This window comes from Mya arenaria, chromosome 3 (assembly GCF_026914265.1).
Source record: "Mya arenaria isolate MELC-2E11 chromosome 3, ASM2691426v1".
In the NCBI taxonomy this organism is placed as follows: domain Eukaryota; kingdom Metazoa; phylum Mollusca; class Bivalvia; order Myida; family Myidae; genus Mya; species Mya arenaria.
In genome coordinates this window covers 75,833,957-75,853,378 of record NC_069124.1, presented here as the reverse complement: position 1 = coordinate 75,853,378, position 19,422 = coordinate 75,833,957, and the positions used below count along the sequence as shown (strand labels likewise).

The 19,422-nt window shown below is 36.0% G+C and overlaps 1 protein-coding gene across 19 annotated transcripts in view; it reads left to right on the top strand.

Annotated features, from left to right (window-relative positions):
- The window catches only part of LOC128228947 (protein diaphanous homolog 2-like), a 50,244-nt gene extending 43,845 nt beyond the window's left edge, over positions 1–6,399 (top strand). For 13 of the 19 annotated variants that reach the window (XM_052940510.1, XM_052940511.1, XM_052940528.1 and 10 more), the window contains one exon: positions 1,961–6,399. In XM_052940510.1, the coding sequence (XP_052796470.1) occupies positions 1,961–2,166 (206 nt within the window). In that variant the 3' untranslated portion in view covers positions 2,167–6,399. The remainder of the gene's footprint in view (positions 1–1,960) is intronic. The other 6 variants (XM_052940519.1, XM_052940518.1, XM_052940526.1 and 3 more) reach the window with 3 other exon arrangements.
- The last annotated feature ends 13,023 nt before the right edge of the window (positions 6,400–19,422 follow it).

Here is a 19,422-nt window from a genome sequence, read left to right as displayed (position 1 = left end):
CAGTTTTCACACGCCAGATGTAATATTTCTACTGTTTCTTAATGAAATACACCGACATCTGACAAAACCCTGAAACATGATGTATTTTATGTATTTTCCGAAAATCTATAAAATAGTAACAACATCAAGTTTTTGTTTACATTGTATCCATCTTTGTTTTGACATTTTACCGCTTTTGAACCCAATCTACCAACTTAGAGACCCAAATCTACCTTACTGCCATTGCCAGAGGTTCACATGTCTGACATTCAGTGCTACTAAACTTGTCATTACATGCTGCTGAAAACATGTATAATATGTTGTATACTTGAATTACAAATTGAAAAGTAAAAGACACTGTATTTGTTTGTTGGATTTAATATTAAAACAGGCTCAACAATGAAAAAAATGTAAAAAGTAGAAGGGACTCCTAATTTCAGGAAGGGACACCTGATTTCAAATGTTGGTGTCCCTTCGCGGGATCCCTTGGAAAATTGGTTAGTGTCAACCCCTGAGTATTGAAAAACTTGAGAAATACTGTCGTCACACTGGACAAAATATTATGTGAACCACTAAAACTTTATAGTTTATATCATTTAAATTTGTATTTTCATCTATTTATTTCCTAAAATCTGTCAACCCAACAATAGTAGATGTTAAATTTTCAGCTGAGAAAGTTCATTGGAACTTGGGAAAACTTTCTTTTTATTCCTTTTTATATGCCGGTTCATAGAACAGGACATGTAATAGTTTCACCTGGGGCATACCAGCGTGCAGGTGTCATTCAGTATGTTGAACAATCAATAATTTTAGAAGCTTTCGTCCAATCATCACCAAATTTGGTCAGAATGTGTATGGGAATAACATCTTGGACGATTTTAATAATCAGCCATATTGCTTAAGTTACTCAAGAGTAATCGCCCTTGAATTATAGAAATTACCTAAAATCTTCTTATTCAATTAAATTTTTTAGAAACCTTTGTCCAATCATCACAAAATTCAGTCAGAATGTGTTTGGGAATTACATCTCAGACATGTTTAATTACCAGCCTTATGGCTTTAGTCACACAAGAGTTATCAGCCTTAAATTATAAAATTTGGTCATGTCTAACCAATATATTTAGAATCCTTTGTCCAATCATCACGAAATTCAGTTAGAATGTGTTTGGGCATTACATCTAAGACAAGTTTGATAACCAGCATATGGCTTTAGTCACTCAAGAGTTAACGCCATTTAGTTATAAATTTACGTAAAATCAGTCTTGTTCGATCAATAACTTAAACCTTTGGCCATTCATCACCAAATTTGGTCAGAATGTGTATAGGCATAATATCACGAACAAGGTCTATAACTAGCCACATCCCTCTAGACACTCCAGAGTTATGACCCTTGAATTGGTTAAACTGTGTCTTCTCTTTGAATTTGTCTTAATGTACAACCACTTTTCACCAAACTTGGGTGTCCTAAAAAGAGGACAGGCATTTTTTTGCGATAGTTAGCGCTCTTATTTAGTTGCTGTACATGCATTGTTGTTAATTTTTTTTTAATTAGATGCTGATATATATTGTGTAGTACTTAATAGTATTTAGTTACATTTGTAAACTTAGGTAGGCTTGTAAGCATTGGCCAGTATTTTCTACAATCTTGTTGGAAAATCCTTCCAATTGCGTCATTTTGTGAGCTAAAAAAACACTTTGTTTCTGTAAAGTACATTTTCTCTACATTTTTTAAGACATTGACTGACAAACTAATTATCGTTGTCATCTGTAATTCGTAGCTGGCGCCATTGTATCATGATTGAAATCATCAACCTTCAATGATGTGATAGTACTTTCTGTATTGCGAAGATCATCTCTCCAACCTTAATCAGTTTATTGATAAAACGCTGTAGCATACTTCTGTTACTGCTCTAATTGGATTGATTGCATTGAATTTTGTTTCAGTTATTTTATTTTTAATGAACTATCTGTTACATTTCAGCTGAACGACGTGCTCAACTTTCAAGATCCCGATCTCGCACAAACCTCTTCAATGTAGAGAATTCAGTGACCCGTGAAATATCATTTGAGGACACGCTTACAGACTCTCCTGTGGCCAAACCTAGCTCCGGTCGCCGCGGCAGCAACCATGAACAAGGAGATGAATCTGATGCTGAAAAACTGTTGGCACGGTTACGTGCATTGTGATTGGTTGCCATGGTGACATGATGCTGCGTTACAGAATGTGATAAGAGGGTCTAGATTTGTGATACAGTAACTGATGTCTGGATTTGCTAGTTAATCCATCGCTTAGTGTGCACATGTGTTCAGTAACTACTTTAACTTTAGCTAATCTAGGCATAATGTCAAAAGTGATGAAATCTGTTTTTAGTGTTTCATGTGTGTGATGAATTACAGGACTTGTGTCAGGGTGGGACCATATAACACATTATACTCGCTCATTATACATTTTTATGTATTTGTTTATGCTCATATTAGACTTAAAGCAAAAATGGCAAATGTCAGTAGATTGATGTATTTAACCTTTCATACATTTGAAAGAGTTTATGCAGCCTAGTCAACAATGTACATTAAAATTGAATGAAATTTAATTTAAGGTCTGGTCAAACTCAAAATTTACTAGACTGGTTTGGCTGTATGAAATATACTTAAGCATTAGATAGGGGTAAACCTTCGTATTAAAGATTCAACATCTTGCTGTGGCCAGATGTCAGTTATGATTGATTTCTATATCTGCTATTCAGAAACATGTTCCCATGTCTGTACATGTCTGTCCCTTTTTAGCTCACCTGAGCACGAAGTGCTCAAGGTGAGCTATTGTGATCACCGTGTCCGTCGTCAACAATTTGACTGTTAACAATCTAGAGGTCACAATTTGGGCACAATGTTAATTTAACTTGGTCAGAATGTTACTCTCAATAAAATCTTGGACGACTTTAATATTGGGTCATCTGGGGTTAAAAATTAGGTCACCAGGTCAAGTTAAAGGAAAAGCTTGTTAACTCTATCGAGGTCACATTTATGACTGTATCTTCAGGAAACTTGGTCAGAATATTAATATAAATAATCTCTAGGTCAAGTTCGAATCTGGGTCATGTGCTGTCAAAAACTAGGTCACCAGGTCAAATTGAAGGAAAAGCTAGTTAACACTCTGGAGGTCACATTAATGACTGTATCTTCATGAAAGTTGGTCAAAATGTTTATATTAATAATCTTGAAGTCAAGATAAAATCTGGGTCATGTGTGGTCAAAAACTAGGTCATAAGGTCAAATCATAGAAAAAGCTTGTTAGCACTTTAGAGGTCACATTTATGACTGTATGTTCATGAAACTTAGTCAGAATGTTTATATTGATTAGCTCTAGGCCAGGTTCAAATCTGGGTTATGTGCGGTCAAAAACTAGGTCACCAGGTCAAATTTAAGAAAAAGCTTGGTAACACTCTAGAGGTCACATTTATGACTGTATCTTCATGAAAGTTGTTCAGAATGTTTATATTAATAATCGCTAAGTTAAGTTTGAATCTGGGTCGTGTGTGGACAAAAACTAGGTCATTAGGTCAAATCATAGGAAAAGCTTGTTAGCACTCTAGAGGTCACATTTATGACTGTGTGTTCATGAAACTAAGTTAGAATGTTAATATTAATAAGCTCTAGGCCAGGTTCGAATCTGGGTCATGTGTGGTCAAAAACTAGGTCACCAGGTCAAATAATAGGAAAAGCATGTTAACACTCTAGAGGCCACATTTATGACCATATGTACGTGGAACTTGATCAGAATGTTATTCTCGATGATCCTTAGGTAGAGTTTGAAACTGGGTAATGAGAGGTCAAAAGCCAGGCCACTAGGTCAAATCATAGAAAAACTTTGTAAACACTGTAGAGGTTACATTCTCTCTTTGATCACCATGAAACTATGTCAGAATGTTTGTGTTTATGAAGTCTATGTCAAGTTTGAAACTGGGTAACCTGAGTTCAAAAACTAGGTCACAAAGTCAAATCATTGAAAACATTGTTAAAACACTGTTGAGGCCATATTTTCTACTTTATCTATATGAAACCTGGTCAGAATGTACTTATTACAGCAAGGATTTGGTGAGCGATACAGGGCCTTCAGGGCCCTCTTGTTAAAATAACTACGTATAGTATATTATAGTTTGCATAATGTGCAAATAAGCATTTTTTAAAATGTGTAGATAATTCATTAGCAATAAAATTACCCATGCCATTATGAAATCTTCAAATACATATTGATTAATATCAAAAGTGTATTAAGTATCGGTCAGTTTCCAATCAATTGTGGAGTTTTCATTCCATATTGTAAACATTCATTCCTAGAGATGTTATATCCAAGAGTCAGTTTATTTTTGTAAGGTTTTAATGTTGTGCTCTCTGTTACAGTTTTAAAAAATTTCGCATACATAAATCTAAATCTAAATCTATGATGTTCACCCTGTTGGATTTAAAAGAAACCGTTTATTTAAAATATTTTGGTGCTGATTATGTGATGTCATTTTCTTTTAATGTGGTCATTAATGTATACATCTAAAACTATTAATTGTATATAATTCCTATCATCTGCTATTTATTTCTGTATATCTGTTGTATAATTTGTATATAAGTTTTAAGATTGTTGTAGATATTGTACAGGATTTTATGTCTGCTTAGTACACCAAATGTAATCGCCTGTCTGTTTGTATGGAAGGTTTGACATATTTGTTGTTTAACGAAGATGCTAAAGTAAAAGGGTCATTATTACAACACAGTTAATTAAAGCTGAAAACTTTAACCGAGTTCATTAATATTTCATCTGAGGAACATCTGTTACAACTACCGGCACTATTATAAATGTAGTATAAACAAAAAGAGACAGACCAGTGGACTGGTAATATGTTTGATTAAAATAATCCTTATAAGAGCAGGCTTTTGAACTATTTTTATTACTCAAAAACTTAATTTTATATACATACTAAGTGCAATGTCAACACATTTATGATCTGCATTTCATTTATTTGTAGAAGTATTTAAACTAGCTTTTCATTCAAAACTTCTGCTGCAAGAAGTTGTTTAACATGTTTGTTTCTATTCTAATACAAGCATGTCTTCCTTTCAGTAAGCATTACTAAATGACATCTTTCTTTAGTGCTTTATACATTCCATGTATGTGTGGTGTTACAGAGTCATAGAGTTTATAAGTTAATTACAAGGCCCATCCCTACTCACTAAGGTCGAGTCTGAGTTTGAGACTTACGACTCAAATTATTTTTTTCTTTCACAAGAGTAGAATGTGCTGTATCCGTTTCAAGTTACTTGTTTCATAATTTTTTTTTACATCTTTTGTTCAAAACAAATATGCAATATATTTTGTGGCATTTAAGAATTAGTTTTTCTGATTCTCAGACTCAAGAGTGATTATGGACGCATGAGTAACTATGCAGATGTATGGCTGAATGTTGTTTCCACATTTGACATGTGTTCTTACCTGTACACTGTTTATTCAAGCTAGAGTTTTTGCATTGATATTTGTTAAGTTTTTGTTTGCGGACATATGCTTCTTCTGTTTTATTTTGATTACTTTCAGGATTTATTTTGATGAAGTTTAATTTTATTTTTCATCTTTTCTCGATACTAAATCACGGAGACAGTAGGTTGATTTCAAATGTGACTACATCTCCTGGCCCCAATTTCTCCAAACATCTTAAGTCTCTTATAACATGATCAAGCTCAGCACGCTATTTTTGATTTGGAATAAATTTTGTAACATTCTCTTTTTTAAGAGTTTTGTGGCTTTTAAAGTAAATAATAATTAAGATCAATAAGATAAACTAATTTTTGTTTTATAAAATCATGTTTAAGTAAGCTTCATGCTAAATGAAGAAAGATAATGAAGTGAGTAACACTTAAGAATTTGAGAAATTGAGGCCATATTGTTACTGGTATTCTTTCTTATGTTTACATACAATGATTTATGTTAATTTTACTTATTAGAATTAGTCTTCCACTTTTTTGTGTGTTTTTTTCTTTGACTTCTTTTCAATGAACACAAAAAGTATGCATCACTTATAATAACATAAGTGTGTGTCTGTCTGCAAGTCTGCAAAAATAATAGACAACAGAATCTGTCAAATGGTAGTTGAATGCGCGATCATGCTCGATTTGTGTTTACCTAGATAATATTTGAAATATGTTATACTCTTGACAGCTGTTTTCTTAATTATCATATTGATAACTGAAATATGGACGGTGTATGGGCATTAGTAAATGGCTGAATGTAACTAATTATTTTAAGGGGGGGTATATATCTTTACTTTTGTTTTTAATTGACATATTATTTAGTTGTTTTGCAGATTTGAAACTTATTGTATTTTATCACTGCTATTAAACAAGCTTATATGTAATGACAAATAAATAAAACAAAACTGACCATATTGTATTTGTTAATGTAGTAATAACTGTTTTGAAATTTGGGACAGTAAACACGTCCATTAAAATTTTGACCAGTAAAGCCTTTAGCCTTCAGATTGCATGAAATACATGAATTGTTTTTGAATAAACATTAGTACAACTCAACAATATGCAAAAGGTTGCCACTTTAAACATGTGTATAATATATATATAAACAGATATAATTATGCCCCCCTTCGAAGAAGAGGGGTATATTGCTTTGCACAGGCATGTCGGTCGGTCGGTCGGTCGGTCCGTCGGTAGACCAAAGCTTGTCCGAGTGGTAACTCAACAATTCCTGGACGTATGGTCATCAAACTTCACATGAAGGTTGGGCCTGACCAGTAGATGACCCCTATTGATTTTGGGGGTCATCGGGTCAAAGGTCAAGGTCACAGTGACCTTTAATGGTAAAATAATTTTAAAGCTTGTCCGAGTGATAACTGAACAATGCCTGCACCCATGGCCCTCAAACTTGACATGGAGGTTGGGCCTGACCAGTAGATGACTCCTATTGTTTTTGGGGGTCATCAGGCCAAAGGTCAAGGTCACAGTGTCCTTGAATGGTGAAAGGTCGTTCGAGTGATAACTTGACAATGCCTGCATCCATGGCCCTCAAACTTGACTTGGAGGTTGGGCCTGACCAGTAGCTGACCCCTATTGTTTTTGGGGCTTATCGGGTCAAAGGTCAAGTTCACAGTGACCTTGAATGGTAAAAGGTTTTCCGAGTGATAACTCAACAATGCCGGCACCCATGGCCCTCATAATTGAATTGGAGGTTGGGCCTGACCAGTAGATGACCCCTATTGATTTTGGGGGTCATCGGGCCAAAGGTCAAGGTCACAGTGACCTTGAATGGTAAAAGGTTGTCCGAGTGATAATTCGACAATGCCTGCACCCATGGCCCTTATAATTAAATTTGAGGTTGGGCCTGACCAGTAGAAGACCCCTATTGTTTTTGGGGGTCATCGGGCCAAAGGTCAAGGTCACAGTCACCTTGAATGGTTAAAGGTTTTCTGTGTGATAACTTGACAATGCCTGCACCCATGGCCCTCAAACTTGACTTGGAATTGGGCTTGACCAGTACATGACCCCTTTTGTTTTTTGGGGTCATCGGGCCAAAGGTCAAGGTCACAGTCACCTTGAATGATAAAAGGTTGTCTGAGTGATAACTCGACAATGCCTGCACCCATGGCCCTCAAACTTGACTTGGAGAATTGACCTGACCAGGAGATGACACCTATGGTTTTTGGGGGTCATCTGGCCAAAGGTCAAGGTCACAGTGACCTGGAATGGTAAAAGTTTGTCTGAGTGATAACTCGACAATGCCTGCACCCATGGCCCTCAAACTTGACTTGGAGTTTGGGCCTGGCCAGAAGATGGTCCCTATTGATTTTAGGGGTCATTGGGCTAAAGGTCAAGGTCACAGTGACCTGGAATGGTAAAAGGTTATCCGAGTGATAACTCGACAATGCCTGCACCCATGGCCCTCAAACTTGACTTGGAGGTTGGGCCAAGCCAGAAGATGGTCCTTATTGATTTTAGGGGTCATTGGGCCAAAGGTCAAGGTCACAGTGACCTTGAATGGTAAAAGGTTGTCCGAGTGATAACTCAACAATGCCTGCACCCATGGCCCTCATACTTGACATGGAGGTTGGGCCTGACCAGTAGATGACCCCTATTGATTTTAGGGGTCAAAGGTCAAGGTCACAGTGACCTTGAAAGCGAACTCGACAATTCCTGGACCTATGGTCATCAAACTTGACATGAAGGTTGGGCCTGCCAAGTAGATGACCCCTATCGACTTAAGGGGTCATCAGGCCAAGGTCAATGTCACAGTAACCTTTAACGCAAAAAAGTTAACAAATCTTCTCCCACTGATATCTCAACAATGCCTGACCCTATGATCATTAAACTTGACATGGATGCTAAGCCTGACCAGTAGATCACCCTTTTAGGATTCATAGAGCCAAAGGTCAAGGTCACAGTGATCTTGAATGGTAAAAGGTTGTCCGAGTGTTAACTTAACAATGCCTGAACCCATGGCCTTCAAACTTGACTTGGAGTTGCATCTGACTTGTAGATGACCCCTTATGATTTAAGGGGTCATTGAGTCAAAGGTCAAGGCCACAGTGACCTTGAACGAAAAAAACTTTCTGTGTGATAACTTGACAATGCCTGCACCCATGGCCCTCGAACTTGACATTTAGGTTTCTGGTGACCAGCTGATGACTCTGGATTTTGAGTTCATAGAGTCAAAGGTCATGGTCATAACACACTCTATCCTCACACTTTAATGGTCATAATCTTAAAACTGCCTTAACGGCAACAAATCAGCTGTCATTTCAGTCCATGCATATTTCATTCAATTGTCCATATAATCCTGACAACATGGCGCTCAGGGGGGGGGGGGCATAATGTTTGACAAACATCACTTGTTTATATATATATATATAAAAAAAATCACAAGGCTATTATTATTTTAGACTTTGTTATCAACATTTTCTATCTCATTTTATTGTGAAACGGGGTAAATATCAACAGCATTTTTCTGCACTTTATGAACTGGTCTGTCAGTCAAAGGCCTAGTTTAAGGAATGTTTGGCATGATAATCCCCTGCTGTGCATCTGCTAATTGCACTGGTGTCATAGTAGGGGCCATATTCCTGTATATTTAAAAAATACCATGCAACACGTAAATGTTTTTTAAGATACAATGCAATATCAAATTTACAACTGTACTTAAGACTAGAGAAATGAAACCATATCCAATATTTAGAGCTGTGGGACCACTCTAGATGTCATTCATCGCAGGTTTCGCGGCATTTTGGGTACAAAATTACTCCTTTAGCGAATATCCCATCAACCGATGGGGGTAAAACTCCCCCTTTGGATTCAAAATTCTACTTGTGTCACACTTGGGGATGTGACGGGGTCAAGCCATAATGCAGCCATTATAGGGCGCGGGCAGACCTTTATAAACTCAACAACAACAACAGATATAGTCAGAAACATCCCGGGGAGTCGAGCTGATTTATGACCTACTAGAGGTCAATTGGCCAGACTACCCAAGACATATTTATATGAAGTGTTTTTCTTTACATATCTCAGATGAGCGATTCAGGGCCGTGGTGGCCCTTTGTTCTTTAAATGTATTTTTTTTTTGGTTTTCAAAATATTTGCTTGGATCTTACAATCAAATGCTTAAACATTGATATACCAGAGAAGGTCCGTATTCCCCCTGACTTCTTGAGTCTAAGATTGTGACTCAGACTCAGAAATGCAGAACTGTAATTTGGTTGTAAAATGCTAGTATAGAAGCAAATACAGAGCCTGAGTGTTAAACTCGGACCCAATACGTTAGCGAAATGGACCCAGGATCCTTTCACAAAGAAACCCACTTTTCCTGTTGTTCATTTAACTCCCTCCAATGACACTTGCGGCCCTCGAAATCTTATTGTAGGGATCACAGTCAGTTGTTAACCGTTTGCCAGAACTCCCGTCTGACAAACATTTGCCAACTCTGGAATCATCTGTGAAAAGCAGTCACATATTCACAAGAAAGAACAAAACAACGCAATATCTTTTGGAAAGTAAACTGTAATTGAAAAGTGAATGTTCAAGTAGGTTAATCCAGCGCGAAGATTTGTCTAAAATGATCTCAAAAAGATATTTACTAGGGATGCAAACGAATATTCGAATATTCGATCAAACGTTTGACATTCGAATGTCACAATCGGTATTCGAATATTCGATGTGTTTTGTTTGATATGTTATTAAACCTTTTGCCTGCAAATGTGTTGTATATATACGCCTGTCTTGTTTTTACAACGACTGATCCCTAATGCCAGAGGCGTGAACGTGATGACACTATGCACGGGTCATATGTTAATTAGGGACATTTCGTCGCGACTATAAACAGTACCCGAAATTTTACGAAAATTGCCTATAACACAAGTGACATCAAGCAAGTTTCAATTATTTTCTGTAAATTTTAATGACTATGCCAATAAAGAATAAACGCAATCAGCCAACAAAGTGGTGTCATAGCTGCTAAATAAGCTTTGCAATATTGCTCAAACCTCCGTAATGATATGATTGAATAACATGTATTTCATGTGCTCTTAATTATTTTCCATGTTTCACTATAACGTCCGCGCTTTGAAGTGTAACATTGTTGTACAATAGATGAGTAAAATATTCAGGGTTTTTTTCGTTTTATTATTTAAATAATTCCCGGGTAGGTTTGTTTTTTCAATGGTTATTTTTAGTAGAGATCAATCCCAGAACGAGGCTGCGCGTCAGGCTACAGGATGACCATCCGCTGGTGCATTACGACATTCAACCGGGAATTTACGATCATGGCCTTGTTAACAAATATGAATGCTGTGGAATTTAAATTATTTTGGAGTTTTGTTTGTTCAAAATCTATTGCATTTTGTTGGATTTATTTAGTATAATTTTGGGGAAAATAAGGGTCCGTCGCGTGCTCCGGTTATATGAAAGGCCCCCGCTATTACTGTAGCGAACAATAACAGTAGTTTACTACATTTCTTAAATATTTATTTTGGTTATCGAATATTCGATCGAAAGAATTACCGAATATTCGAATATCAGTTTTGCCATTCGTTTGCATCACTAATATTTACGCATATTGAAAGGTTCTGAACGTGTAAACCCTAGAATATTAATAACTAGTCGAAGCTTTGTTCGTGTTAAATAACAGAACTTTCATAAATGTTGAAGGAGAGATGAAAGGGAATTTCATCTCAGAGCGCTTCAAACTCACAGAAAAGATTACCGACCTGGGAACGTGAGGCAGTGGGTGATTTAATACCCTACGATGAATGCCCCCTCCCTCGTGCGTTTGAACTGGGACCAATAACAAATCCTACTCCCAGGTTTGAAGAATTCCATGAATAAATTGGACGTAAATGGGACTTTAAAATACTTAAATTGAAATAAACTAAGTTACATGTTGCTTAATATTTAATAAGGTGGTGCGTTATATTCATGGTAAAGGATCTCCTCTGAATATTTTAAATATTATTATGAGAATGCAATGTTGCTGTGTATCTAAGGTTCTGAACTTCGTTTCTTTTCTTAAAACCATAAACATGTAGTCACACTGGTGATACAGTAGTGGCATTTGCCCTAGCCACCTTTGGAAATGTTGGGGGCATATACCCCTACTATAATACCTTTCTCAGCATTGACCGTTGATGTACAATCATGATGTTTGCCCAATTGTTAATGAAAATACTAGAATGATATTTTCATAATTGCGAAGCAAAGTAAATCAAGTGAGCTCCTGCGGGTCGAACAAGTATTTTGTTGTTATCAAATAAAACTGTACTTCTCAACATCGACTGTTGGTGTACCAACTTTGCCCCAGATATAGTTGCAACCAAACTTAAATCAAGTGTGCACCTACAGGTCATTTGTTTCTAACTGCTATCGGCAAAATTGCCAATTTGCATTGGTATCATTATAGAATATTTGAATTTAATAGACATCAAAATTAGGAACGCTCAATCCATCAGGACCATGCAAACCATTGAAGACGGATAACCAAGGCAACAAAAACACGAGGACGGAACCGGCAATGCAAATAAATGACCAATTTCTAATCGAGTGTATTACGTCGTAAACGAAGAGCTCTCCAAACACGACTAATTGAAATGTTTTTCTAAGGTCTGAGATGCTCAATGATGAATGGCTGACTTTATTGCATTACGGCAATGAATCGTGATTGCGTTCGAGATTTCCACTCCGTCAATTTGTTCTTTTTGAACGACGGTGTTTATGTATAAAATAATGCGTCGAAGCGAAGGCATGCCTAGCTATCATAGCGTTTTGATGAATCAGATTTGTGTGTAGATTAGACGGGTGCATTATTAAGAAGGACATTATTGAAAAAATAAATAACATCTATTCAACGATTCAAAGAAATACATCACGAAACAAACTTTTGTTCTTTGAAAAACTTAACTACATGTACAGTATTGTTTTTTTATTCTGGAAATAAAATAACCATTGAAGTTTCCAGTATTCAGTCAATGCTTATCGAGTTTTACAAACCAACGTATTCAATTGCCTCTATATTCCAAAGGCAATTTTCCTAGCAATGAAATTTTACTTTCCAAACCACGTATGATGGATAATCAAAATAACACAGACTTTTAATCGAAACATCTGATTAACAGCAAACTTCTGAATAAAACCCCTACATAAATTGAAAGAGCATGGCCCAAAAGACCGTGAATACACTTATTAGTACAATGAAAACTTCACAGACAAGCCTAGTGTTCAGTAAAGATGACAATAGCCATGTGTATGGATGTATATTTGCGGTGAACATTATCATGCAAGGTTCTGAACTTTGCTTCATTTCTTAAAACCATTTAGTCACACTGTTGATACAGTAGTGGCATTTGCCGTACTCGCCTCTGGAAATGTTGGGGCATATACCCCTGATATGGTACCTTTCCCAACATCGACCGTTGATGTGCCATCATAATGTTTGCCAAATTGTCTATGAAGAAACTAGAATGATCGTTTCATAATTACAAACCAAACTTAAATCAATTGTGCAGATACGGGTCGACCAAGTATGTTGTTGTTATCAAATAAAACTGTTTGTAGTTATATATTTTCGTCGGAAATATCGACAAATCAACATTTAACAAGTATAAATTAGTATCATTATTCAATATTTTGTTCAAAATCAGTGTAAGTGGACAAGATTGAATATAATTCACTATCTCAAATAATCACGAACAGGCAGGCAAAGCAGACTTCTCTGCCAGTGAAAATAACAACTAATAGGACGGAAGAGGTAAAAAAAATGAACGACAAATTGCGAATCGAGTGCATTACGTCGTAAATGAAGCAGTTTCCAAACACAACTAATTGAAAAGTTTGTCTAAGACCTGAGATGCTCAATGGCAAATTGCTGACTTTATTGCATTACGGCAATGAATCGTGATTGCGTTCAAGATTTCCATTACTTCAATTTGTTCTTTTGGGACGACGGTGTTTATGCATAAAAAAAGTCGTTGAAGCGAAGGCAGGCCAAGCTATCATAGCGTTTTTCGAACTAATGACAAACTATTTGAATACAAATACTCTCAAAATCAGTAAGCAGTTGAGATTTTTGTGTGATACTTTGGTAGTGGCCAGCATAGAAGTGGAATAGGCGGAGTTATAAAAAGGTTCTCGCAAGTTTTATCAATTCGATGAGTAGTTCGGAAAATAGCATGTCATTGTGTAACTGAACACAAATGCACATAAGTTTGTGGTTTAAAAACGTGTTGATGTGTTTCATCTACTTGAATTATGCATCTCATCTTGTCCTTCATGCCTTCAACTGTTTATACTTTAGTAATGTAAATACCGTAAATATCGCTAGGAAATTAAAATACTACTGTACTATCACATTGAACAATAGCATCCGTTGACAAAAAATCACTGCTGGTATGTTTTTTAACATGTCGTTGCACGAGGCGTTGACTGCTGATGTCGGTGCCCGGGCTTTGACTGTTGGTACATTTTAGAACATATCGACGCTCGGGCGTTGACGGTGTTGTATTTATTGTGACTGTTATTGAACTGTTTCAATCAAACCGAGACTACTGATGTCCTACTCCGAATGCATGTTGAGCTTTCAGAAGAAAGCTGTTTCGGAGTATATAGATGTATGGTTTTCTGAATATATTAACTCATATTTATGAGAAAAGATATAGCTTATGTTCATAACAACATAAGGAAACTACATACCCTGTTTAGGGGCAGAATACTAGGATCTAGCAGACACTAAACGAGAGACACCGAGCGTAAACAAATACAACAAAGCCAACCTCATATACAAACAAATATCTTAAATAATAAATGTTGGGGTTTCACCCATTGAAACGGTCGGCGAAACAGTTTAAACTACTTAATGAGAACTCACCCTCACATCAAACTCCTATTGTCGACGTACAGCCATATGCTTTTCGGCAAGGAGTGTTTTTAAAGGGAGCACGTGAAACAGTTTATATCTATTGGAACTACCGGCCGCATCAGCATGTTTGAAAAGTGATATCTTCGGACAAAATGAATTCATATTACAATAGCGGAGATACATCACCATACAAACACTAGGAAGGGGTCGGGAATGCAATAATTAACCGATTCATAATCGAGTACATTACGTCGAAAATGACGCAGATTAAAAACACGATTTAAAAAAAAATGATTTTCTAAGATCTGAGAGTCTCGAATGGCTGAAATTAGTGCGATTCGGCAATGAATCTTGTTTGTTTTCGAGATTTTATTCCGTCAAAACTACGAATAACTGTTAAGAAAACAGCATGTTGTCTTGTTCCTGGACGTAAATGCACATTTTCGTTTGGTAAACTCTCGGTTAATGTCCGACCTTAAAACTTGCAGACATTTATTTCATCTGTTTTTGGATGATTATATTTAAGTATCAAAGAAGTCGTTGAAAGTTAAGGCAAAACCAATTTTCCTAGCGTTTTGATGAATCAGATTGGTATGTAGATTGGACGGGTGCATAATCATGAAGGCCATAAGCAGGAAATAAATAAAGAACTATTCGTTCCACAAATCAAAGGATTACACCACGAACCAAACTATTATTCTGGGAAGAACTGAACTATTGTTGATTTTTTAAGATATAAAATGATCAATTATGTTGGCTGCATTCTGTTCAAGTCAATCGAAATTTTCCAAACATAACATATAAAATAGCTCTTTATTATTCCAAACTCAATTTTTGTTGCAACATCAATTGGCTTTCAAACAAAAATGCGCGGGACGTACAAAATGATGTAGTCTTTTACACATATCCTTTAATTAACGGGGTATATCTGAACGGAGAGCATCACATAAGTTTAGCAGTCATATTGACAAAATACCATCTCATAAACACGACCAAATAGTGTTCATAACTGCTGTGATGGGCCGACCGCAGGCGTATTTAAGCGTCATAAAAATCGTTTCATTATATTCAAAAAAGGTATCGTGTATTACCAAATATTCAATTTTAAAGCTGTAATATAATATAGACTGCAAACCGACTGATTTGGAGGAGGAGGAGGAGGAGAAGGAGGAGGTGGTGGAATTTAACGTCATAATCATTTGAAAGGTTATCTTGATTTACGCAATATTCAATTTAAAGTTGTTTCGTCAACCCGAAACTGCGCTTCAATGTCGCCAGTGTAATTCAGACCTTGTATATTGTTGGCATCGGTCTTTGATTGTAGCTACACAAACATTGTCCTTCCGCCGCGACTGATGTATAATTCATCTCCATTGGTTGGCTAAGCTGTTGATGATCCAAATGACCATTTTGTTTGCGACAGATATGTAATATTTGAAAAACTCTTTGCATACCAAAGAAGAGTATATAATGTAGATACATATATGCGTTGTATTAAATACTTGTTCATAGTGCAACAGTTTTAGATTACACCTTTTTAGCAGTCTAAATCACCGTAAACGATGTCCGAGTTTGGGCTTTTAAATGCTTTTTTTATTTTATTTTTAATTAGTACTCGTATGAACGTACGTTTTCAGTGAGTTAATGGCGACTTGTATTAAATTTGTTATCTTTGGTATAATTTATCTTTGATTTATTGTCAGAGCTGCAGCAAGAAACAATGTAGACAAAACTGGTATAGGAGAAATATCAAATTTATATGAGTCTGGCAGGCCATTTCACGGACACATTGCTAATTGAATGCTTATTTTACGTATTACTCATATTTTAAAGCTGCACTCTCACAGATTGTCCATATGTTATAACTTTTTTATTTTTTGTCTTGGAAAGAGCATTTTTTTGCGTAAATATCTGCAAACCAATGATATGAGATTGCCGACGAAAATCAGATCGTAGATTTTTATATTTCAGTTCGAAAATTAATGTTGTATGGCCTAAACCGTTACTAACGGTTTAAGAAAAATGCATAAAACATCAATTTTTGAACTTAAATACAAAAATCTGCGATCTAATTTTTGTCAGCAGTCTTATTTAACTGGTTTCCATGGATATTTGCAAAATTTGGCTCGTTCCAAGACAAAAAGTTCAATCTGTGTGAGTGCAGCTTTAAAACTATCCAACTAGCATGGTAATTTACATTTCATTTGAACTAGGGTATACTAGGGGGCATTTTGTTAGAACATTACGTGAGCTCGCGTATAAGACAGATTCTTGATTGAGTCCAAATAAGAGTCTTCGTTTAACTAAATCCTTCAGACGATTTGTTTTACTTTATACGTTTATAACATTATTAGGCATTACTAAACGTTGATTAAAAGGTTAATCTTTGGAGAGGCCACTACTAACATTAGAAATGTATAAATGTTAAATTATAACACCTGCGGGGATATTTAGCCCGAGTTTAATGGATGTTTCTATTTTTATTTGTTTTCCATTATTTTCACAACGATTCTTGTGTATATCTCTGCTTATGGAAACTCCAGCATGTCGCCTTCCTCGACATTCACTCCCGGATACGACCTCTGCTGCCGCTTCGCCAGAATCACATATCGCCAATATCTGATAAGAGGATGAAATATTAAATCTGAGCCTCCGAATTAAATTCCTCGGACCCTAATTCCATACATTGTGTTCTCATATAATGAACTGTCAAAAATCCAACTTCACGAACATGAGTAAACACCGCCTTTATTACAGGATGTGCCCAGAACAAATTGAATGTCATTTATTTGATGGATTTCTTCGCGTGTTATTTATTTTCAATCATAAGCCGATGTAAGCACCTATACTCTACCGTACATAGATGAAGAACTTACTTAGTCATAACACTCAAAGACCTACTCCAGTAGTGCACTTGAAATATCCGTGAATACATGAGGAATAATGAAGTTTCTCACCAAACCCATAGGTGTGCCTGTCCCTATAGTTTCGATTGCATTAAAACATTCATGTAACGGCATTCATTGTCATATTTGTCCTCTATACAGGTTATCGAACTGTGTAACGTACTTTATTATTTCAATAATGGACTGTCCCATATTTGAAGAATGGACGGTCTTTATCTAAATAATAGACAGGCAGGTGAAACAACGTTATAGAATACGATAACCTACATAGATGACAGAAGCGAATAATGGATGACGTTGGAGACATGATTTGTGTAGTATACTTGTATTTAGCTACTTTAAACTTTGTAAACACTTGTACATGGTTGTATTAGAGGATAAATATACGCTTGTAAGCATTTCGAGTTGTCATTATTGGTTGAAAAGTCCTTCCAGGTGCTGGTAAAAACTTTGTTTCATAAAAGTACATTTTCTCTGCATTTTGACATAAACATTTATATTATCACTTTGGCTACTGCTGCGGTTATTATGGTAACAATGTCAGCTGAAGTTGAAAGATGGCACTTAGATGTAATAGTACATTATACTTTTATGAAGATCATCTCTTCCAACACATAAATAGCAAATTTAAGAACGTAAACAATGTTTTGAAGTGATATACACAGTAAAGCAATAACAACTATTCAAGTATGTTTGAAACTATTTGGTAAAATGTTTCGTCATCTTATATTAGTGTTCACACGTGCCCATTTTATTGAAGTTGTGATAATTAATATTGTTTAGATTCTGATGTTGGAGTTTCTGGATACCTCCCTCTAATTTTATTTTCGAAGGTTTCAACTTTTTGTTTGGTTTCATAACATTTGTTTGGTTCTTAGATGCGTGAACATTGATACACCAGACTGTATAAACAGTTGTACATGCATTATGGTGTCTGTTGCAGACAGCCAGTTGAAGTCACATTAAACCGGGTTCCCAAATATTGTGTATATGCGTTTCCTGCAAATCTCTCACTTGCACACTTTCACAATTTTATTTGTTTGAATAGGCAGCGTCTCTCTAGACTACACATATACTCACCGTGATTCAACAAATGAGTTACCGAAACTACATAGCCCATAATCATGCGCATGTTTCTTAGCACTCTTATTCCTTTGACACAGAAACCAAATGTCCCTGTTGTTCATAGCTCCATTCTATCACACTTTCGACTTCATCAACTTATTGTAGGGATCACATTCATCCATTAACCGTTTGCCAGAACTCCCGTCTGACAGACATTCACCAACTTTGAACTCATCTGTGAACAGCAGTCCCATAATCACAATAAAAACGAGTTATGGAAGAAACTCCGTGGCTAAAAAGTGACTGTTCACTTAGAAGATTTTAGAGTAAAAATTGTTGAGTCTAAAATGATATCAAAATGGTAATTTAAACAAATATTGAAAGTTTATAAACTTATGATCCCTTGAACCTTAAGAACTTAGACAAAGCTCTGTGATAAAAACAAGACTTCGTTAAACGAAAGATGAAGAAGATTTTCATCAGATAGCGCTTTAAAACTCTAAGAAATGATAATCGACATGGGAATGGGTGAAGATGATCAAGTAGATGATTGATAATTATACATTTCCCTCCTGTCATTGAAGAATTTCATGGACGTTAATGTGGCAAAACTATGTTTTATTGAATTGAAAGTAGTCACATTTGGTAAACTATGTACTGGTTTAATCATTATTTAAGATCCCCTCTGAAAGTGTCCAATAAAACGATGCAAACTACGATAAAAGCAATGTGGATGGGTGTATAATTGCGGTGAACTTTATCAGGCACATTTCTTGTCTATTTAAAAGTTACTGTACACGGGTTCCTTTTTAAGAAGATTATAGTCACACTTGAAAAAGACCATGTGATACAGGGTGGCATTGCCCTAACACACAATTGAAAGGGTGGGGCATTTACCCTGCTATTTTACCTTTGATTGTTGATGCACCACTTTAACGCTTTTCCATTGTAATTGAATATAATAGAACGATCTTGTGGCAATTGTAACCAGACTAAAATTAAACGTACACCTTAGGGTCGAACAAGTATCATTTGTTTTCTAATTAACACTTGTAGCTGTTTGATGTGTTATATATCTGTCGGAAA